This window comes from Vidua macroura, chromosome 13, assembly GCF_024509145.1.
Source record: "Vidua macroura isolate BioBank_ID:100142 chromosome 13, ASM2450914v1, whole genome shotgun sequence".
NCBI classification, from domain to species: domain Eukaryota; kingdom Metazoa; phylum Chordata; class Aves; order Passeriformes; family Viduidae; genus Vidua; species Vidua macroura.
This window is the reverse complement of record NC_071583.1, coordinates 8,879,075-8,900,832: the sequence shown is the minus strand read 5'-3', so window position 1 is coordinate 8,900,832 and position 21,758 is coordinate 8,879,075. Positions and strand designations below refer to the sequence as shown.

General features: G+C 35.4%; 1 protein-coding gene across 11 annotated transcripts in view; it reads right to left on the bottom strand.

Moving 5' to 3' along the window:
* Window positions 1-479: 479 nt before the first annotated feature.
* The window catches only part of CFAP20DC (CFAP20 domain containing), a 68,562-nt gene continuing 47,283 nt past the window's right edge, over window positions 480-21,758 (bottom strand). For 10 of the 11 annotated variants that reach the window (XM_053989317.1, XM_053989326.1, XM_053989324.1 and 7 more), the window contains 3 exons: window positions 19,618-19,679; window positions 6,389-6,480; window positions 4,614-4,941 (listed from right to left, as the gene is read on the bottom strand). In XM_053989317.1, coding sequence (XP_053845292.1) covers window positions 4,919-4,941; window positions 6,389-6,480; window positions 19,618-19,679 — 177 coding nt within the window. In that variant the 3' untranslated portion in view covers window positions 4,614-4,918. Of the gene's footprint in view, window positions 1,108-4,613; window positions 4,942-6,388; window positions 6,481-19,617; window positions 19,680-21,758 lie in introns of those variants that run through there. The other variant, XM_053989328.1, reaches the window with a different exon arrangement.

The following is a 21,758-nucleotide window of genomic DNA, read 5'->3' as shown; positions in this document are numbered from 1 at the left end:
AATGATTTATTTACCCTTTAGACAAGTGTCCTGTTGGTTGGGGGATGCTCTTGGCAAGCAGCACTGCACTTGCTCTGGGGTTGGCAGTGTTGGGCACAGCTCAGGGCTGAGCAGCAGCCAAAAAAAACAGGGTCAGGTTAACTGGATTTTAGATCAAAGAACACTACACAGTATCCATGCACAGTAATAAATCCATAAATTAATAAAACAAATAAAATACATGCATGGTATTTGATTAATTTTATATAGTGATTTCATTTTCAAATGCTACATATGTTCTGCTCTTTATCTGTATTCTTTCTCTATGATCAGAAGAGTTATTTACATACCATAAAAGCAAAATGCACAGTGATGCAGGCAATTTAAAACTCCAAGCTGGAACTTAGGGTCCTCACTGAAAACTATACTGAAACCCAATACAGATGTGTTAAATGAATTGCATTATTTTATTGCAAGGTGTAGTGGAGAACCTCATACAAACATGTTGGACCTGCTCTCCGAGCACAGCTTCCCACACGAACCACGTACACACCTCCCTGCCTTACCTGAAACAAAACTCCAGTTTTGGAGTGTTGGGCAGCCCCTCACCACTCTTCAGCCCTGTGTTGTTACAGGAGGAGAGCTGACAGCAGCTGATACCCTCAGCACCTCACAAAATACACAGTAAACAAGTAATTTTTTTTTATTTGAGTAAAGCTATGATTTACACATAAACACCACCAACCTTCTTGATTCAGTTTCATTTGTTTTTATATGGAAGCTGTGAATATTGGAAATAAATTAGACTAGCAAATAACTGTCTTAGACACAAGGAACTTTTATGCTATGTGATCTTCCGCTGCATTACAATCTATAAAAATAAGACACAGTTTTCCAAATATATTAATTTGGTTGCAAAACTATTGTTTAATTTAAGTTATAGAATAAATTATATGGCTCAGTCAGATTTTGCAAGAAGTCAGAAGATACTATGAATACAAAATAATATCCTCTGATGTTCTGACTATGCCAATTCATAGTATTTCCCAGAATTCAGGTCAAAGTAACAGTTCAGATACAAAAGAGTCAAAACTTCCTCATCTTCTTCAGCACTGGGGTGATCTTCACCTTTGTAAAGTGAAGAAAGTAAGAATAAATCACTCTTCCCTCAAACAATAACATGGAAATATCTTTCTGTCAGATGTGAGAATTTTGCTTTCAAATGTATAATCTTCTGACTTCTGAATTGTTGCCTTCAAGATAACAGCAATTCACATTTTTATTTTATTTCTGAAGACTTAACTGAGGTGAAATGAGGTCAGCTGGAGTTTGCTCAACAACTGGACTTTTCAAAATTCATTGGAGCAGTTCACCAAAAGTACCTTTACTAATAGTAGATAAAAGTATTCTTCAGTGGTATTTTCCTCAATAACCTTCTTAATAATTTTTTAGCTTGAACAAATACAGTCAGTGCATACTTAAGGCCTGTAAGAATGAAAGAATTCGGATGTCTGGTATCCAATATGTCACCTAAATATCCAGGATAGGTAAATCTGTGCAAAAGAGCTTTCAATATCGGAGAGGAAAAAAGATTCTTCCAGACAATAAAAATTTTAAATCTAGCTTGTATAAAGTTATATAAAATGCAAGAAAATTTTCAGGTAATTGAAATGAATCTTTAGTCTAAAATATACTGATAAAGCTCTACAGGCTTTTCTTACAGATGCTTTATATATTTTAATTTCTTTTCTGAACCTGTGTGTCTTTCATCTAAGCTAAATTTAAGGCATATGATCTACAGCTTTTTGATAGGAGATAATTCACAGCTAAATGCAATCTGTATCTTGAATTTCATCATAAATGTTCATTGCATCCTCAGCCTGCTAATATTGAGTGCTTTGCACACCCTAAAGCTCCATGACAAGTAATGGCCTGTTATCCAAACAGCAATGGTTTCACAACTCCCAGAGTCCATTTACAGCCAGGATCACACAGCAATATATAGGTTACATTATCTGGAGGCCAGAAAGGAACTTGGTGCATTTGATGCATACAAAACTGTGCACTTCATCCCTTTAGATGTCAGTTTTGTTTCCTCAGTAGCATCTAACAAATACCATCAGAAAGAAGCTGTCCTTCACTCTAACCAAGGATAAGAAGGTAAAGCCAAATTGTTTCCCTGCCTGCTGTGGGTGCTTCATCAGGCCTAGGAAACTAAGTGAGGTCAACTGGGATATTTTCATTGGACAGCTCTTGGGAAGAGTGATGCAGTGCAGAAAGAAGGGGAAGGACTGAATGTCTTTTTCTCCATTTCAGATCACAGTACACAAGCAAATGGTGTTCATGCCTCACTCCCTCACAGCCTTACAATTTCACCTGAAATAATGCTGTTATTTCCACTGAATTCTTCCTTTTATTATTTTGCTTTCCAGTGCCTATGCTTCACTTTAAAATTATTCTCTTTTCTCCCCTAAGCTTAAATGTCCCTCCCTCTTTACCTTGGAGCTGGCCACTCAATATACTCCCTGGTTTGAGTTAAAAGAAAATCTTCAGCCCCATCAGAGGTATACCTCTTTCCCTGTGTGTCTTGAATTCATACCAAAATAAGATGATATTGCATCCAGGACTAGTTGGATTTATACCTTTATATCAATAATTCCCTGTGTGTATTTTCATGTGACCAAAAGGAGAACTTCGTTTTCTAGACCTATCTTGTTTTTAAAGTCAGGCTTCTTTCTTTTAGCAGCTCACATGACCCCCAATGCATTATAAGGCATTCCTAGGTGTTGCAACAAATTTCCAGTGGCAGGATGGAGTATTCAGTTCTGAGCAGACATATGAAAATCTCATTGCTGTTTTTCCTAAATAGAAGATAAATTACTACTTAAATTAAATTATATTCTTCTAAAAGACTCCAATAGTATGTAATGGCTGTGTTAGAAGGTTAGAATGTCTTTCTTGTTTCAAGTGGTACATTCTGGGCAACCTGACCACATATAGGAAAGAAGTGCTTGTGGCCAAATTAACTGGCCAACAGGTCACTTTCAAAGAAAATTTCCATCGTTGTTCATCTTGCCACCACCCACACTTTTGGGGTTGAATCTGCTCAGAATTGCATGAAAAAAACTCTTTGGAGTTTAATTTGCATCTCATGGTGAAAGCAAAATCAAAGCTTTTGTTCCTAAATCACTAAAAAATTAAATGGTATTTTAAGTGAGAAAATAATTTGATTTTAAATGAAAACTGAGGTCTGTGATATACATTACAGAGGGATGAGTGTTTTTTTTTGTTGAGCTGAAAGAAGACTGAAGGTAGCTAGTACCTGTAAATACCTGTTATATTAAATGAAATGCTGTCCCACTGACATCAGGGGAGCTATCGTTTCTCTGAAAAAAGATTTGATCAAGATGTCTAAACCCAGATGACAAAGAACAGGCAGGCATGTGGCAGCTTTTTCTGAACTCAGAAATGAATGTACAAATAACCGTGTTGTTATTTGGATTATGTCAACAGTGTTTACATAGTCACCACAGTCTGGAGAACTAAAATAAACAGTTTCCCTTTTCACAGAAATATATTTTTATCATATTCTAGTTTTTAATATTACAAAACACCTTGTAGCAAATCTCACTTTAAGATACATGGATCATATTCTGACTCTGATGCAAGTGAATGCACTGGATCAGCTGTCAGCAGATGGTGTGGTGGAAAGAACACTGCTGATATTTTCTCCAAGGTGATCCTTGAACTACAGTGCTCAAATCTATCCTGTAATTATGTACTGCAGGGTTACCATGTGAATACTGTCAGCAGCTGTGGCCCAAAAAAGAAGACTGTGTGGTTCCTAGAGTTTTTATAACCTTATCCCTTGGTCTTAAGACCAAGATACCATAAAGTAAGTTCCAGAACATTTATAGCTGTGTCACGGTCACTTAATGTGGAGATTTTCTTACTATGTCAAGATAAACAAAACTACCTCAGAAACATCAGTGCCCAATAATGGAAAAATCTATGGACATTTATTGTATTTATGAATCTAAATTGTCCTTTTATTGTATTGGGAAATCTGTTGGATAGAAGACTATTTCTCATTGCATCTCACCATTTAACTAATGGATGGTGTAAATGTTAAGAAAGGAACTACAGAGTGAAATGCTTTCTTAGAAAGGAATCACTTTTCCTCCCAAAGTTAAGCCTCAACTTAAAGATTTTTTTAAAATATAAGAATTGATCAATCTTTATTAATTTACTAATGCTATACTATTTTTCTTTAAGGATACTTTTAGATAAAATTCCTATCTGGAATACATTATGATTCATTGCAGATTTTCAGGGCTGATAATATGATTTTGTTATCTTGTGATACTTGAAACACTAGAAAACTGCACAGACAGAGTAAATAATCTTGGGACACTTCCCAGCATGAGAATAAGTAATTTTCTAATGTGATATTGAAAAATCCAAAAAAGATGAGACTAAGCAGGGCAGCAGAATTTTCTGGAATGCGTTTGAGCATTCAGTTTGTTGTTCAGATCTGGTATATAACTGTCAGTGGTAAACCACCTCTTTTGCCACACAAATTACTGACCTTGAGTGAAGTGAATAAGGAAAAAAAATTCCCAAAGTCCTCGAGATATATCACAGGACACAATTTATTTAGCACCTCTTTCAAAAATGATACTCCAAACCATCTAGTTACCATGGTCCATCGGGATTTTTTTAAACCAAGGTATCTGCAAAATACCCAGATTCTAATGTTGGATGGGGATGATCTAATCTGACAGGCCTTTACCACACACAGCACTGCATCTTCTCTGCTACTTTCATAGACAGGGGTGTCCAGTAGTTCAGAAAAAATCCAAACTGTCCTGTTTGGGGAGGGAAGGTCATGGAATGGCTTTGTTGCTCTCTCCTGTTTCTTGGAGAAATGATCGCTTCATTACAGCGGGGTTTTTTGAGTATCTGGAGATAGAAAAGTTTCTGTATGAAGTTATCAAAATTACAAACATCCTACATATACCTGAGTCAGAATTTGACTGAATGAAGGTACAAAAATAAAAAGCCAAAATAAAAAGCTATGGTATATAGACAATTTCTCTTCTCCAAATGTGCAATCACAGACACATGACGTAAAATATTTCAGCTTAAAGGAAAATGTGTTTAGGAACAATTCACAAAACAGTTTGGAAATTCTAGTGTGGATAACAGGAGAAATACAAATATACTTATTTTTAAAAGCTTTTTAAAGATAGTAACACAATTAAAAATTTACAAAAATTATAGGTTTACTGCAGCAATCCTTGAATTTTATAATACTAATGAAAAACGTTCTCTGGGACCTTTCATGAATTTTGATGCAATGTGCCTATAGCTCAAGGATGACTGTTCTATTCTGTTTGGCTTATTTAGGACCCTTAACACAACATATTACTTGATTCTTCAAAGCAAGGTCCTTTCCTGACAGCAAAATTGTATTTTGCTGTCACAAACAATTACAAGTCTACGTCTATGAAAATGTTCCCAATTTGAGGGGCATAATTTATTTTAGACAGTAAATCACTGAGACATCTTTACCCCTTGGACAGCCAGAATAGAAGGGTCAGATTTATGAGAGCTCCCAGTGATTTCCTGAGACCTGAAGAAAAATGCACATGTCTATCCTGGAAGTGTCCAAGGCCAGGTTGGACATAGCCTTGAGCAGCCTGGTTGAGGGGAAGGTGTCCCTGTCCATGGCAGGGGGGGCTGGATCTGGACTCCAAGGTCCCTTTCAGCCCAAACCATTTTATGATTTGATGACTCTATGATGATGATCCTTCTACTCTGTTTCCTAAGATAACCGATAAGAAAAAGGGCATTTGAGGAAAACAAGGTATTTTCTTTATTCTGTTGTTGACTTTCCAGTTTCAGTTAAGGTCTTTATCATTCTCTAAGCAAACACCATTAATAAGCAAAAGCCTGTAACTCCGGTGACAACAGTCCTCAGGAAATCACACTAAGATTTCATTTAAAGCTAAATCTGCAATTTTTCTTCATAAGAGAAGTATCTCTTATGCAAGTATAATCATGCCTCTGAATAAGAATGTTTAGTCTTTGTGTTCTTTCTTACGCAGGTTTGCCATCTCCGTTAGCATAAATTCCTTATTTTTAACAAATAAGATGCATTTTTTATGAGTTAATCTGTATTGAGCCAGAACACCAGGAAACAACTGCATGTTATTCTTCCAGCAAAGGCAAATAATACTACATGGAAAATTCTGCTACCTTGAGCTGAGATTCATAAACAAGGAAACTTGAAACCAAAAAGTAGTAGGTTAGAAAACAATGAGAAGGCAAGTACCAGCACTACAGAAAGAACATTTAGAAGTGTCTTTCTACCCAGGTTCTTTTAATTGTCTTCATAAATTCCTACCTGGAGTTCTCTCTTTTGTTGAAGATTTAGTGTTCTCTTCTAGTTGTTGGCTTCCAGGAATGATAGGGGGACTGAACACATTTAAGCAGTCCCTGAAAAATATAAATCAAAACATCATCTATAAAAACCAGTTAGTGTTCCTGTTTTTTTCTAATTATTTTGATTATTAAAAAAAAAAAAAAAAGCCAAAAGAAACTGCAGGTTGTCAAGTGTTCTGAAACAAAATCAAGCTGGATTTTATTATTATAAAAATAAACTTTACAGTTAATATAATTACTAAATGTTGAGGCTTTCTCCATTCAGGCATTTTCACCTCTTCTGTTCACATTAAAATCTCTGGTTTAAGTCAGGTTTGCTTTTCAGATTTCAGCTGGTGTGGTTCTCTCAGCACAGGGTGTACAAGTAACACACAGAGATATCCTTTGAAAGCCTGCAGGACCCATCAGAGTCTTTTTCTGAGAAATAAAGGCTTGGAATGAACAACCTGTGGGAGTCAATTTGATTAAAAATCCTTATCCCCTCCAAAGAAAGAGGCTCAAAGACAATCACAAGATGGGTTAGGTTTGGTCACCACTGACTTGGCAGTGCTTGGTGCCCCTGCAGTGGGGTGACAGACACAGAACATTCCCTCTCTGGATGGGTGGTGAGTTAGAGCTGAGCTTAGGCAAAAATGGATGCTACTAACAGTTTTCTGAAGAGGAAACACTGGATTGAGTCTGAATGTTGTTGTTGATATGGAGGGAAAAACATTCTTAGGCAAATACATTCTAAGTAATTATTTCTATCCATTTCCTATTGTTATAAAATCTTGTATGTAATAGATAAAAATTTGCTATTGAACATAACATGATTCTACCTACTGGCAAGAGAATATAGAGGACTCTTATCACAGGTGTCCTGTATCTATTTTACTTCTGTAAAGAAAAAGATTTTGATGGGATCTTCATCACAGAGGAGAGAGTACTTTCTTCTATTCATGGACAAATTATCTCTCCTGGACACTAGTGTCATGACTTCTAAAAATGATTTTCATGCTATCAAACATTCATGCAAAGGTCAATGTTCCTTTCACATACTCCACTTTATGAAACACTGTCATTGAATGTTGCAGCTCAGAGAAAGGAAAACAGAACAGCTGTTTTTATTGTTATTGTTGTCACATTTTTTTATTGCAAACTGCAGTGCAGTGACAAAGTCACTCATATAATACTATCTAGCAGAGAAAGATAGCCCTGGAAGGACAAATCCATGTCACAAAGACATTCTTTGTTCAGGTGACCACATCTTGTAATTCTTTTCATATATGAAATAAATCTCTGCACACTGTGCATAGCTGATGGTTCCTTAAGTTCCCATCTCTCCTCTCCAGCAATAAAGAGCTGTAACACATTAAAGCTTCCATATCATCATTAACTAGACTGAACAACTGCAACTCAACACTTGAGCACAGAATTTGAGGGACCTCAATAAATCACCTCATTTTGATAGAATCAAATCCAACATTTTTGACCAACCTATTTCACTGCAAGGCAAGAGGTATGGAAGGGGATAAATTCCCATATGTTTGCTTCACGCTGATGGGAACATTGCAGCTCTAAAGAGTAAATTAAACTGGGTTTGGGATTGATTTATCTTATGTCTGGCTGTTCCAACAGCTGGCACAAAAGCATTATTCATGTGAACTTGTGCTACAGGCTGGGGAGATTAGCCAGAGGTGTAGAGGGAACTTCAACATCCATGGCTTTGCCTAAAAGGGATAAATTTTTCCAAAGCTTGGCAGATTTCTTTACATTCCAGACTGTAATTGTCTCAGCTTGATTGTCCAACACCAAGGAAATAAGTAATACACTTCTATTTTCTGAAAAGCCTTCATGATCTCATGTACAAGTTGCTTCTGTCAGAGAAATCTGGCAAGGCTCAGTCATCTGGTACAATTGCTAAAATATGCTGACTGCCTTTTTTTTTTTTTTAGTTTTTCTGCTAATTTTGGACTTGTTATTGATTCTATATCATCTCCTGTTGGCATGTGTGCACAATCTGGGTTGAATCTGGGGACAATCACCTATCTGTTTGCAGTCAAAATGGAAAAAACTAATTTTCCGCCTCAGGAAACAGAACTGTTGGTGTAGAAATCCAGCAAGTAGCATGGCAGATTTAAAGGAAGAGATATCGAATTTTCCATCATGTCTAAATCTAAAAAACATACTTTAAAATTTTCTTATAGCATCATATTATTTTCACATATGTGGCCAGCCAATCCTTCTGTTCTGCTGTTCAGCTGAGGCCACTGGGAATTGGTACAAGCAATGCACAGAGCCACGTTCTTGCCTAGACTTCTCCTTATTCGCTGTCTGTCCTTGTCACCTTATCTGCATTCCCTGAATGCAGCCAAAGGCTCTTTGTCTACACCAAAGCTTAGGAAGTTTTTAGGAATAACAGTTAAATGCAGGCTGATACCCAGTAGCATGGTAGAATGTATTTTCCATTGCTGTCTCTTGCATGTGTGGTTTGATCTGCCTGAAAATCAGCCCCAACATCACGAGACTCTGACCATCCTCACAGGAGTGGGCTGACAGCACAAAGCAGCAGCACGAACCCAATTCTCTACAACTGCACTGAAACAAAGCCAGCAAAGGCAAAGGTGATCTCTCAGAGAAACTGCATCAAATTTGGGGAAGGTAAGGAAGTACTGTGAGTGCTAAATAACACCTCTGCTTCCCAAGCTGCCTTTCCTTCCACAATCACTACAGCTTTTGCAACAGCCAGAGATGTTTGAGATCCAGAGAAGAACTAGAATATTTCTGCTGGGGCAACTGCTGATATAAAAGGGCAAAGAGACAGAAACACAGTGCTCACTTCTGAAGAGAATTATCTTAGTCAGACCAACAGAGTTACAAAATATAAAAGCTTTAGAGTACATATGCAGTTCTACCAGTCTGGCATAAACCAGAAGCATTTAAAGATTTGTGTTTTTTATATAAAACATGTATCAGGGAATTCCTAAAGAAAATAGGACCTGTGAAGCAGAGAGGATGTTCGCAAGAAGGAAAGATAGTAAGGTAATTACCTCCAATGGAAAAGAAAAAGGCATTTAATTTAGAAAACAATGAGGGAACAAGGTAATAATATGTTGTTAAAATTAAATAATATGTTGTTAATATTTAATAATATGTTGTTAAAACCAGTATTTGTTCTATATTAATAGGTCTTATTACTCAGGAAATGGACAAATTTTAGTTTGAAGTCTCATATCTGGAAGATCTGCAAGAAGTATTAAGTATGAGAAATCAGAGATGGAATGATTTTTTGAGTAGCCAGGTGATCTTATCTTTGATTTTGTCCTTCATTTATTGGACTAAAATATTATATTAAAGTGTTAAATTTCATATTCATATTTATTTTAATTTATCTGACTCAGTAGATGAATAACTACTTTTTCTAGGAGGTACAAGTATAAGATCTAATGCTTTTGATGGTTCTAGAAGGAGGCAAAGAAGTTTTTATCAATGACAGAAGCAACAGAGATATGTTGGAAAGTTTATTATTTCCTAATAAGACAGTCTTGATTCAGTTCATGTTTTTTCTCTCAATGTCCAAGAAAAACAAATAGTTTTGCTATTCAATTGCTTCCCACCAAAACATGTAATCAAAACATTACAGTATTAGGGTTTCATTGTTGACTAAGTTTTACTTTGAAGGATAAAACATTTTACACAATGCATATTAAAATCTGGTTTACTACTTCTAGTAAGTAGGTTAGTTACTAATTAACTTTGTAAGTTAGCAAAGTCTAAATTAACCTCCTAAAAACTTGAAGAGAAATTAAAAAAAAATCTCATGAGTGCTGAAATCTTCCTGGTTAAATTACACTGAAGATTAAGTGCTGGCAGTTGATGGATAAACTTCTGAGGAGTGGCTTTACAGCAGGAATTCTGACAGATGCTGCAGCTGAGCAGTCACACCAAACTTTCCACAGTAAAATCAGCAGCTGCTTTTAGGAAGGAACTAAAGTGTGTGTGTGGGTGTGGGTTTCAGTGAATTTAAAAAAAAAGCACCCTGGGAAATGTGTTAGACCTTGACAAAAGTCAAGGACTAGCATGGAGGCAACTGGCAATATCCTGAGAAACACAGACTGTGCTCTGTGTTCCTGGTTGTTGTGGTTTTTTTTCTGAGTATAGAAATATATTCTGAGAATAGAGAATATATATTTTTTATTAAAGAAGCTAGTTTATCTCATTAAAACAGAAAAGCTAATCACACATTCTGACTAATTAAACCCACTCTATTTATGCTATCAATGCCTCCAGCTGTAATCAATTCAATCAATGTGCAATAAACCATCTAGAGCTTCCTGATAACAGTGTGGAATGCCAAATATTGTCTTTTGACATTGTGAGCTGCATTGTAGGAAGACACAGAATAGGTTCCACAGACACTCATCAGTATCATGTACTTTTAGAGCTTGCACTGAAATTCTTCATTATTCTGAAAGCTATTCTCCATACCAAAATATAATGCAAATGTTGTATAATCTTGTTACATTTTTCTTAAAAAAAATATGACTTAAAAATTCTTTAAAAATACTTTCAGATAATAGTAGTCATGTCAGTGAAATGTCACTGACAGCTGAACTGTGATGGAAAGCAAAAGAATCTTTGGATTTATGAACAACATTTTCAGTTTTATGACAGAATGGTAAATTTTGCAGAAAAAAGGCTTCCATCAGCAAAGTCTGTTGAGAAAATTAGTGATGCTTTATTAAGCAGCACTTATCAATGACAATGTATTAAAATTACTACCATCAACAGAAATCCTTAGAATCTGAAGTTTTTCATTGAAATCTTAATGAATACCTTTGATAGCTTGATTTTTTTCACAGATACTTTTGCAGATTGGGAGACTGAGAAAATGTCAAATCACTTAATATAAAGATTTTTAATATTGCACTGTCTTGAGGTAGCATACTTTATTACATTTCTTTTGGATCACATTTAATTTGTATTACTTAAATCAATGGGATCATTTAATCCACTTTATTAAAAAAATGAAATGCTTCAAAGTTTTAGTATGGTTTTGTCCAACAATCTATACCAAAATTAAAAGGAATATTTGTTCAGCCTTGTAGTATACTGCAAAAGTGCCATTATATCAAATCAGGGAATTAAAAACCAGCCTTAGTTTTGTATCATTATGAACACATCAGATTGACAGTGTATTCAGCACCTGAAGGGTACAATCACTAAAACCACAAAAGATCGCATTTAACTGCATCTACTTGGTGAATTTTTATGAACTTGAGAGGAGAATGGACTTGTGCCTGGGTGAAGTAAGAGAAACACATTTGCTAAACTGTGTTTTTACAGTGGATTATTTGACTAACTGTGGAGGGCCAGAAAATGTCAATGCATGAATCAACTGTAAAAATATTTTAACAAAAAAAAGGACCAATTCCTGACATGTTGTGTAGCTATCAACTTAAATCTCAGTGCATACTTCTGCTGTATTAGCAGTATTTAATATCACGTGGAGCAAATCCTGCTGCAAATGCTGAAAGTGCATAAGTGATATTTTAACCCGATGCACTGAATGCAGAGTGCCAACTCCCATCTAAAGCATGCTCCAGTTCTCCTAAGATAGAGACCTAATTTCCTCCTGTTTTCAATTTCAATTATATCTATTTGAGAAAATTTAGTAGAGACTACCTCAGTTCTTAGATAAATTAATAAAAAGTCACCTGGCTTTATAATGCTCCTTGTAAGACCCCTCATCTATTCTCTGATCCAACTTTTTTGGAGCATGAGTTGCTGGTTAGGCTCCTCTATATTAAAAGATGTGAATTTTCAATTATTTCCATATCTCATCAGCTTCAGGCACATGTGTAACTTTATTAACTTAAGGCAAATTACCTACACACACCTGTTTTGTTTCTGTTTTGTCACATGTAAGTCCTGAATGCATAAGGGGATGTTTGGGTTTATTTTTTAACAGGAGTACTTCCATAGAAATAAATTCTTCAATAATAGGTTCAGTAGTGAAGCAATTACTTTTGTAGGCTATTAATGATGAGATTTATTTGACGTATGTACAAAATTTAATTATTATTTGAAAATATGTTGAAACTAATTTCAGGTTCTGCCAGTACATATGACTGTAATAATTATGAAATCACCTGAGCTTTAAATTGTCCATTATTGTATCTAAAATGCTTTAAACAATTCAAGTTCTTGAAATTTTGTAAGTTTTTCCATAAAATTCCATAAACGAATACAAATTCAGTATTAATTTCTACATCCATAACTGTTCAGTGCTACTCAGTTCCAGGTGGGAAAAACAGCGTTTTTTTAAATGAAAAGCTGAGTGAGTTCACAGAAGCAGAAGATATACTACCAAAAGAATACAGAGTATACTTATACATAAAAAAATCAAGGATTTTGAATGTATATTTTAACAAAAATCTTGAAAAATAACATAAATATATATCTTCCTATGACTTTGCATATATTGAAAGTTCTATTTTCAAAAGTATTTAAGGGCAATCTGGCAATACATTGATGATTTAAAAAAAAAAGTAAGCCATGTGCTAAAATTGTGTTATTTTCCTGGAGTGCTACTGTAGTTTCAGGATATCATTAAATCAGCACAAAGCAACACTTATCATTTCCTGCACATTTTTCACAGTGAGCTGCATTCTGACTATGAGTAATCTGTTAATCTGTTCTCTGCCTCACAATCCGTCAAAGTGACAGATTCATTCCATCCCTAATACATAATATCTTCATTTACTGTATGCCTTACTGGAACTTTCTTTTTTTCCAAGCACTGAGATTGAGAAAATCACAGGCATATTTAGAAAATGCCTTTTTCCTTCCTCCAAACCACTTCAGCAAGTCCATTTTGCCAAACATTGCACTTCTAATGGAGGCAGGGACTTCCTTAAAAGCCAAATAATTTAATTGTCCATGAGATCATAAAAAGTACAAGTGCAACTGTGCAGGGAACACTTGAATCTGCTCTTAAAGTCTTAAATCTCTAAATTAACTATCTTAGGGGTGCTAGATTGGATTCAAGTATAACAAAGGAGATGTGAATTCTACTTACTAAACAAGATATTTAGATAAAGTAAGGTGCTACCACAGGTATCTACACTATAATCATGCTGACTGGTATTGGCTGAAAATCTCACCTGTTAATACTTTCCAGTTTGTCTTTCATTATCAAAGTTGAAATTATAATTTTGTGCAGGTCACTAAAACCATACACAGTCATCTACATTTAAAATTACAAATGACCTGAATTTGGAGGTTTAGCATCTTAATAATGAATATATTTTGCTATTTGGTCTATATTTTGTAGTTAAATACATGAAATTGCTATCACAGTTTCTGTTAAATGGAAAGAACATTTAATTTTACTTAAAGACTGAACCTTTAGATCATCACTATGTTAGCTTGCTGGCTGGATTATAGTCTGGATATTCACTAGCAATATAAATGGCACTAGTAGAGAAAACCAGTGTTTTAACACCTGATATAAGTAAAGTACTAGCTCTTTCTTCCTTGGTACTTGTGATTCATTTATCAGAAGATCAGGAGTATAAATTTGAAGTAATGAATTTGCAAAGGTGTGTCAAAATTCCTTTGTGTTAATCTAACCGAAGCAAGTAAATTCTAGTAAGTACATTAGATACTCATTGATCAGTGAATGAAATGGATTTGCACATTTAATGAAGTGTCTGTTAGGTAGGACGTACTTATTTTTTGGCATACTTTTAACAATTAAATAAAAATTTTAAAAGAAATTATGTTTTACTCTTCTACCAGTTCAGGAAGCACCTGAATCTAGTGACTAAGAAGTCTTGTTGCAATCAAAGTAATTTCTTTTTCCATAACCAGCCACCAACAACATCTGACTGTTCTGTGCAGTTCCCAGGGCTCTCAGAGTTTTCAGAAGATGGGCTATGACCTTAAGTGCTGACTTGTGGCTGCACCAAAGCAACCTGTCATCCATAAACACGGAGATGCATAACATCCATAAACATGGATGATGCATAACATCCATAAACATGGAGATGCATAACATCCATAAACATGGAGATGCCCTGGGAAAAGCCACATGGGTAAAGGCCCACGGCAAGAGCTCAGCTGAGTGTGGAGAGACTGTAACAGTCTGGGAACAGGGAGCTTGTCCTTTCAATCTGACATGTCTGAGAGGTAAAATCTTTTATTGCCTATTCTCCATCTTTACATATAAGCACGGCCTTTGTTTGAATGGCCCAAGAATACAATACCCAGAAAAATGTGCAACAAATAAAATTATTCTCGGTAAGTCCTGAAGCTAAAAAATAATATAAAAAAGAAGAAGAAGAAGAAGAAGAAACAGGCTACCTTACATTGACATGGATGTAACAGCATGTTAAAAAACATTTGCCATGTTTTACATTTAAATCCTTAGTGCATATGCTGTCATGTTTCCATGTTCTTAGATTCCCATACAAGGGAAAGCCATTTTTGGATTATTTTAACAAGCTTTAACATGTTAGCTACTTGGTTCTCCATAACCTTTCTGCAGCTAAGCTTTTTAGCATCATGATTAAAAAAATGTAACCTGTTCAATTAGATGGTTCCTGTGCCATTTAATTCTTTTGTCATGTTCTTTTCCATGCACATTATTGCCTGACAAATGCAGCAGAACTTTGCTAATTCAGATTAACGACTGGAATTAAGTCGAGACCTACTGCAAATTACTCTATTTTGTGGGTAAGTAACTGAACAAGTAAAATAAAAACCAAAGTACATTTTGTGATACATTGTTCTTGTTCACTTATTTTGACAACTGTTGTGTAATTTTATACTACTTCATAATGTAATATTGTCTGTTTTGCAGAAGTAATGGTGTTGTATGATCTTATAATGAATCATAGGAATAAATATGCTTCTTTGTTTGAAAAAAGCAGTCTTTAAATGTGTTTCTTAACTAAGTTATTCTGCTATTCAAACTTTTGCATGGAAATACAAAGGGCTCTTGTGCCTGAATTTCACACCCTGCACGAGGGAGAGGTTCTGGTGTAGTGCAAATAAATGTTATAGCTGCAATCCCTCTTTTACTGCACCATTTCATGGGTGAGTTTAATTTTACAGAATCTCTCAACGGTATAATAACACATGCACCAGCTATTGGAATGTTTAGTTTTCATCTGGGATGGATGAGAGTACTAGAATGGTAGTCTCAAAGCTGAAGATATTTTTAATATTTGAAAGTTTACAGCTGATGTGTTTTTTATGCTGGAATCACTGATATTATGCAAATTATGCAAATGTCAGCTACCATGATAATGGCAATACATATGGTAACCATAGGTTCTGAAAAAAGACTTCTCTAGAAGAAAATTTCAAAGAAAGAGAAAGAAATAATTTATTCTCTAAAACCAATAGAGTGTTCAGAATGCACAGAAAGAGGTGTTTATTATATTTACAGATAATTTATATTTATAACTAACATACCTAAATCAGTCATCAAGTTTGAATATCATTAAAAGATACTTTTAGTTAATGGTACATGTTTATGCATCTCATGATTCATTACCTGAAGTGCTGTGCATGCATACCACTGCAAAAATAAGAAAATTGCATTGTTGGATAAAGTAGCAACAGAGGATTCGTGGTTTTTTTTTTCTTAAGGTAAAACCAACAACTTTTTTTTTTATAAGTTATTGTCCTCCTCAAACACACCACTCTCCATATCAGTGAAACATTTTGTGGTGACAAATCTCAAATCTATAACGTTTACCATAAAAGGAATGAAAATGTTATTTACTTTTCTTTGGGTCGATTGCATTGTTTAGGTTTTTTTGTTTTGTTGATTGCAGAGGGAAGAATAATGATGACATCCCAATCAGTCTAACTTAACAAATGCAGGTTACAATGACAAGACAACCTGCTTTAGTCAGCTCATACCAAGCTCACATGAAGGGAGGTCAATGGCTCTTAATCATTTGTCAGAGGCTGCAGAACTTATCAGCTAATTTTAGACAGAAGAAACTGAAATAGAAACATCTGGATAAAAACTAATTGAAAATTTAGCCATGCATATTTGGCACAAAATTATTTAAGTAAAATATACTTCTTGTGAAAGGATACTCAATTAAATGTTGAAATATTTGTGCCCTGCTTTAGTGCAGTTTCTGTGGAACAACTGTTTGAACAACAGGAACAAATTTTATTTGTAATTTGGAAGAGTTGAGTAGGATGCCAAGACAGGATCTAGTGAGGCAATGTTTACAAAGATAGGGTTTTTCTAATAAGTTGAAACCTTTCTCTAAGGCAGAAAAATCATCTTTTATCAGAAATAAATTTTCTGGAGTGCATCTGTAGAAGTGTATAAAAGTCTAATGAATTAGGTTCAAGTGATCTTTTCGGAGAGCAGCTCTGGAGATCACAGTTCAGTATGGCAGAAATTCTAGAATACTTATGATCTTCCAGGATTTCCTTTAGTGAAACTTCCAAACCTTCTATAACACACAAATAGTTTGGAGGAGAAAATCTTACTAAGTAGATGCTGGTTATATAGCAGAATGTAGTCCTTGCACTGGAGGAAGAAGCAACACGGACGGTTACAGCTCCCTGTTTGCAGAGAAGAAAGCAATTCCCGAGTTCTGGCAGCAGCACATCAGTTGTGGGAATTGCAGGGCCAGGGCCAAACACCCACATCACCTCACTCTCCTGGCCCTGCAGCCTCTGCCCTCAGCTGTCTCTTTTCATTAACTGGTTCTCTGCCTTGCAGAGCAGCACCAGGTAGGCTGATTTCTATGGCAGGAGCAATATTCTTGGCAGACTTATGACCTTTACCCAGTGGAACCAATGCACAATGAGTCAAGCTGAGTCTTTTTATTGACTGAATTTCCATTACCTTCACAGGCTTTCTTTCCTGGCTTGTCCTTTTATCTTATTATGGACAGAACCTACATTTACTGGACAATAGCTTCCACATTGGTCTCTTCTCATTTCCCAGAAGATATCACCACTACACTTTTAAAAATTACTCTCAAGACCTGTTCTTTGCCCCTCTTTACAAAAAAAACTATTTGTCAATTCAGTAAATGCACCAGGTAACTGTCTTTATACCATAGCATTTACACCCACACACCTAAAGGGGCTCTATTTCAAATATTCCATGTGTTCCCTACAAAGCTACAGTAGGGTTACAAAGTTTTAGACATTTTCTAGTTGCTTATACAGGATTTGCTAAAATTGCCTTTAGGAACAGTTTAGGAACTAAGTTGTAGAATTACCATTAATTTTACTTCCTCCTTATTTAGGTACCCATCCTCTGTGAAAAACATTACAGTTTTCCATTATAAATGAAAGGTAACGATGTGAATAATGGTATTCAAGTCACATCATCTCCAGTTTTTATATCATGATGCAAACTGACCTCATAATTTTGTCATCTTCTGTATTTACAGCCCAATAATGCTTTTCTGGCAGTTCACAAGGGTTACTGAATTTATGAGGCACTTTCAAGTCAGGTATTTTATGAATACCACCTGCATTTCTCGAAAATGATTTCTAAGGAAATTTAAGTCTACTGTGTATACTGGATTAAAATAGCATAAGAACTAAGTAATAAATTATACTATTTTGTTTTAAATTTTATTATTCAGAAATACAAGTTTTCATTGTTGATCATATTAACTTGATATGAGGAAACACTTTCTTTTTACAGATAATGGTGTTTGTTTTTACAGTATATAAAATGTACCAAGTACCAAATTGCTTTAGCACATGCATAAAAACAACTTAATAAAACCTGACTTAACCAACGTATGGGCAAAAAGAAGACAAACCATGTAGCTTGCACTAAAATACTGGCAATTATAATGTCATCAGAACTATAAAATCAATTTTGGAATAAAGAGTCCAAAGTTCTGTCTCAAGGTACCTCCTGTTGTACTCTGTGGACTGTAGTCAATTATCTCTGCCCACTTCATCCATTCAACAACTCACAAGGAGATGGTTCCTTAGACAACCATCACCCAAGGCAGAGAGGTCATCTAGACAAACATAAGTACCTTGATTTACATGTGAAAGGGAGCAGGAATCCAGGATTATTCTTTTAACTCGAGGAATATATTGGAAATATATGGCTGTGTCTTGCACTGATGCATCTGGGTGAACTTGCACAGAAAGTTTCAGATTGTTCACTTCATAAAATCTAATCAGAAGACTTTGAATCCATAAAAATATGGATAGCAAGTGAGACAAGTGGCTGAAAACATCTGTGTGAGGAGAAACACATTATCCTGCACAACTGACTGACAGTGAACCCTCAGAAAACATTTCAGACTGTTGGTAAAATATAAAGAAGTTGTAACTGAAATGTCCTCTCCTCCTATCCCTGCCCCCAACACACATACATCATCCAGTTAAAACTTGGACAAGCAAAATCCACATTAATGACACCAAGTGAAAGTGAAATAGGACTGCTTTTAAAAATTAGTACAGCTCTTGTTCAGGCAGTTAAAAAATTGACAAAGTGATGTTCAGGTTTCACAGGTACAAAGCAGGTCTGGAACTGGACAATTAATCTTGATTGTCTCAACAGTTTCAATGTGATTAATTTTCCTTAGCCACCTCCTCCTCTTGACATCTCACCTTACACTGAATTCACAGGGATTTTGTTCCTGATTCCAAACAAAACAGATCAAGTTAAAAATCTGACACTCAAAATATGCTGTAGACAGGATCCTTTTGCTCTATCCCAGAGTGTTGTAACCCCCTCTCCTAACTGGGCTATCTATTGAAAAAAAAACAACCCTTTCTTAATAAGTAGCATTAAAATATTCTGGAACCAATTGATTCCCTGACACCTACAGTCACATACAGAATTCTAGCTCTAAGCCTTCAAAGCAGAGAGGGAGAAAGAAATAGATGACAGTATATGTATGTGAGATGAGGACAATTTGCTGAATCACACATCAAAGCAGATGTAGGAGCAAGGCCTGTGTCAGATACTTTAAATACACAGTGGTACATCCAAAACATGCAGAATTCAGTTCTGTGTTCCCAGACAGCTCAGACATACTGTAGACAATGACTAAAACGAGCAATAAAGCCCTCTGAGAGGAGGTTGCAATTGAAAAGAGATTGAAGATTAAATCAAAGAGTGTCACATTTAATATTCAGAACACTCTAACTGAATCCTTACTGCCTGGGCTATAAATGGAATCTTACCGTGGGCTGGAATGAGAAAGTGGGCTCATTTCTTTCTGATAGTGATGCTCCTGACTGACGGGCTGTGGAGAACAAAAATAATGGATTGTTTAGCAGTATGTCAGAGATCTGGTATGAGCATATACATTTGCAGCTTCAGATATTAGAATTTTACAGTCTTTTTTCTTATAGGTGAAATTAAAAATGGATATTCTGGTCTTAACAGTACAAAAGTACAACTTTAAAGATGATTTTTGTCTGGGTGGAAGTACATATGAATTAAGGAGGAGATCACACAGTTATTTCTCTGCTGCCTGTGAGTGTTGGGACAGTCAGGAAATTTCAGAGATGGAGGGTGGTAAAGTCTTGTACGACAGAAGAGTCTGGATTGAACACGTGTACAAAGCATGAGGAAGAAAATCTTGGTAGGATCTGTGCAGAACAAACCATTTTTAAGAGTATAAAACACCAAGGGAGAGGTAAGAGGGCTGGCTGACTAGGTTAGAAGCAGCAATAATACTGATTTTAGCAGTCCTAAATGAAGATTACTGATGCACATATGATTCTCCATGGCACTGCAGCTTTGATGCCTGGATTAAGCTGTTCATGAATAGCTAACAGGGCGGTATGAATATTCATACAAAACATGATAATTTCCCAGTCAAATCTTACCTACCCATTGTAAGTACATGCCCCAAAAGTTTCAAACTACATTTGGCTTATGGCATTAAAAAGAGGTATTTGTAAGAAAAATCAATAAACTGATGTAAAAAATTCAAGAATTCTAAAATCCACAAATACATTTTCTCCCAGAATATATGTGGTTATACCAGAAGAGACTCTCCCTGCCATTATCACACACCTCAAAAGCAGTTCTAAACAAATCATTGAAAGAAATGCAAAAGAAGTGAAAATGTAAGCATACATTAACAATACTTGTACAATTTAGTACATTAAATGCTAAAATAATAAAAAGTGTTAAGAAATGAATTTTTTAAAACAAAAATTAATATAAAAATGAGTATGTCCTCATGGTTTCAGAAAATGGAAAGGGATGTTGTAAAATATATGTTCAGGATGAAAGACATCCTAATTACTATCAAATATGACTCACTGCCTGGTGGTGGATAGTGCAATTCCCAGATGATAGCTCGTGGAAGATGAGGACAAGACAGAGAATGAATTAGTCAGTCTATGAACCAGAATATCTGTCTAAATAATTTTTAGTCTCATTTCATAGTAAAGAATACTCTTCCTCAGTTTTGCAATTTGACTTGATGTGAACAGATCTCTCCAGGGGTTGTCAAGCTGAGCTCACAGTTGGCATAATTCTGGGTTTAAATAACACTCCTCTTGTCTGTCAGACTTCAGTTCTGCCAGACCATTTCTGTGTTAAGTGGCTTTCTTTTCTGAAGACTCACAAAGGAGGCCAAAAGACCTTCCACAAATTAGGTATGAACCTGGAAGTACTATTTCAAATATTTTTCACATCAAGACTTATGTAACTGAATTTATATTTAGGAATTTGCTTGTGGAACAAGTAATCTTTCTTCTCTGTGAGCACTCCTTACTTGAAAGACATGTTTTAGTGGTGGGCATAATTTGGATTCTGCTAACGCAACAGTATATCACTCTTATACCACTACAAGCTTCCAGGATATATCAGTGAGCAATTAGGAGAATCATCCTTCTCTGCATTTCTGATGAGAAACAGGGACCATATGTAAGTAAGGTATCCTGAATTCTCATATAGATCTTTTCCAGAATGTTTGTGTTGTGTCTGAATTGGTGTCTGAAGTGTGGTAACGACTATTCAAGAAGCTGAATGGGCCAATTCTCTGACAGGGCAAGAAAGTCTTACAAAATCTCTAGAATAAAACAAGGCATTTAAACAGAAATGTTTTGTAAGCTTTGCAGATTTTCTTGGATAGTGTATATATGTATGAGTATAAACTTCACATTACATTCTGCAATATGGAGAACTGTGTCTTTCATAGTGTTGCAAACCTAACATGGATTTTCATAGGTCTTAAGATTTAAGAAAACATTCAGGTAAGACATGGTCAAATAAAATATTTAAAAATATTTAGCTCTACATACACATATTATTGAATTGAAACTGTGCCCCACACACATTTTACAAAGGTTTACAATTCTCCTTC